The following is a 1,439-nucleotide window of genomic DNA, read 5'->3' as shown; positions in this document are numbered from 1 at the left end:
CGTACTCATTCGGATGGAAAAAATAAACTGAGCCCCTAAGGCAATGGCCTTTTTAGGAAACATTAGGTTAGGGGGTCGAGCAGGGGCCACAAAATTTTCCAGGGGGCCACGGGCTTCTCTTTCCCTATGTAAAATGATAATCAAATTTGAAAGTGGGGTGGGGGGGGGAGGGGGGGTGACAAAGCCAAGACAGAGGGTATAGTCAGGAAGACTATAAAGTTTAATTCTATTTTTCCACTTGCTAGGATTAAGTAAGAGGTTTCCAACCTTTTTCTTTCTATTACACTTAATCCTTGATCGATTAGACCTAAACTACATGGATGTAAAATTGTTATTTGTTGAGATCAAGCAAGAGCGTAAATATCAGTTGAAATCAGTTGACAAAATTGAACAAGAAATCATTCAGATGGGAAGATAAACCAACACCTGCTCGACATATTGAAGAGTTGCAACATCGGTGCAAAAAATGCTCCAATGACCCCAGTTACTTTCATTTCACTTGAAGGTTGATCTGTTGATTAAATTCACAACAAAACAAAATGGATATTAAAGACACTTTGGATTCATGCTTTTATAATTTTATTTATAAATTTTACAAATAATCAAAACAGTTTACAATTCACATACAATAAAATAAAGAAATAAATTAAATCAAAAGTATTAATTGGTTTTAAATTAATTGTTGATTTGTTGGTTTTGTTTTGGTCGTCTGCCATTTTAGTTACCTAGTCTTCGAACTTTTCTTATTGTAGGCTGAAAAAATCAATAATAATGATTAGTTAGTGAAATTGACTACTTTTGTTGTTGGCAGTGGCCTAAACAAAAATACGACACTGTCATGATTTAATCAGTGTCTGGATTTTTATACCGAGTTACTTCCCTTTCCCTTTACGTTGAAGGGAAGTAACTCTACGGACGTTTGTCGGCTGCTGAACACAGCTTCAGATGGTTGTGTTTTGACGTTTTATTTCAGTGATCTATGGCTAAGTGGCATCTTCACAGTGGTGTCTACTCTCTCTGTGTTTCCCCCAATAGAATCAACTACCAAATTAACAGAAGCGGACTCTTGTTCGGTGAGTTTGCTTAATTTTTTTACATTTCCGCCGATGCCTCGAAAAAGTGATAGGCCTAGTTGATGTAGGTCAGAGGGGCTGACCCTCTGGTCGTTCAGATGGGACACAAAACTGATGCCCGTGTGCATCGAGAAAGAGTAGGCTAATTACAAACTTTTCCACATTGTACACTGCATGGCGTTGCCCCCCTTCAATAGCACAATATGGCGCAAAAAAAAGTAGGACGGGAATATTTCATCTCATTTCATTTTCAAAAGTCTAAGTGTTGACTGTTGTGTGAAAGATTCAGTTCTAAACAATTTTTCAAGCTGTCCTGATGAGGATTTTATATCCGGAACTGTCAAGTCAACATATGACGAGCTGAAT

At 37.5% G+C, this 1,439-nt stretch overlaps 1 protein-coding gene across 1 annotated transcript in view; it reads right to left on the bottom strand.

The window, feature by feature from the left end:
• Positions 1-717: 717 nt before the first annotated feature.
• The window catches only part of LOTGIDRAFT_234225 (hypothetical protein), a gene marked incomplete at its 3' end in the record, with an annotated part of 4,357 nt that continues 3,635 nt past the window's right edge, over positions 718-1,439 (bottom strand). Inside the window, exon 5 of the mRNA XM_009061419.1 lies at positions 718-753. Coding sequence (XP_009059667.1) covers positions 718-753 — 36 coding nt within the window. The remainder of the gene's footprint in view (positions 754-1,439) is intronic.

The sequence above is a fragment of the Lottia gigantea genome (genome assembly GCF_000327385.1).
Source record: "Lottia gigantea unplaced genomic scaffold LOTGIsca_48, whole genome shotgun sequence".
Lineage (NCBI taxonomy): Eukaryota > Metazoa > Mollusca > Gastropoda > Lottiidae > Lottia > Lottia gigantea.
This window is presented reverse-complemented; position numbering and strand designations above follow the sequence as displayed.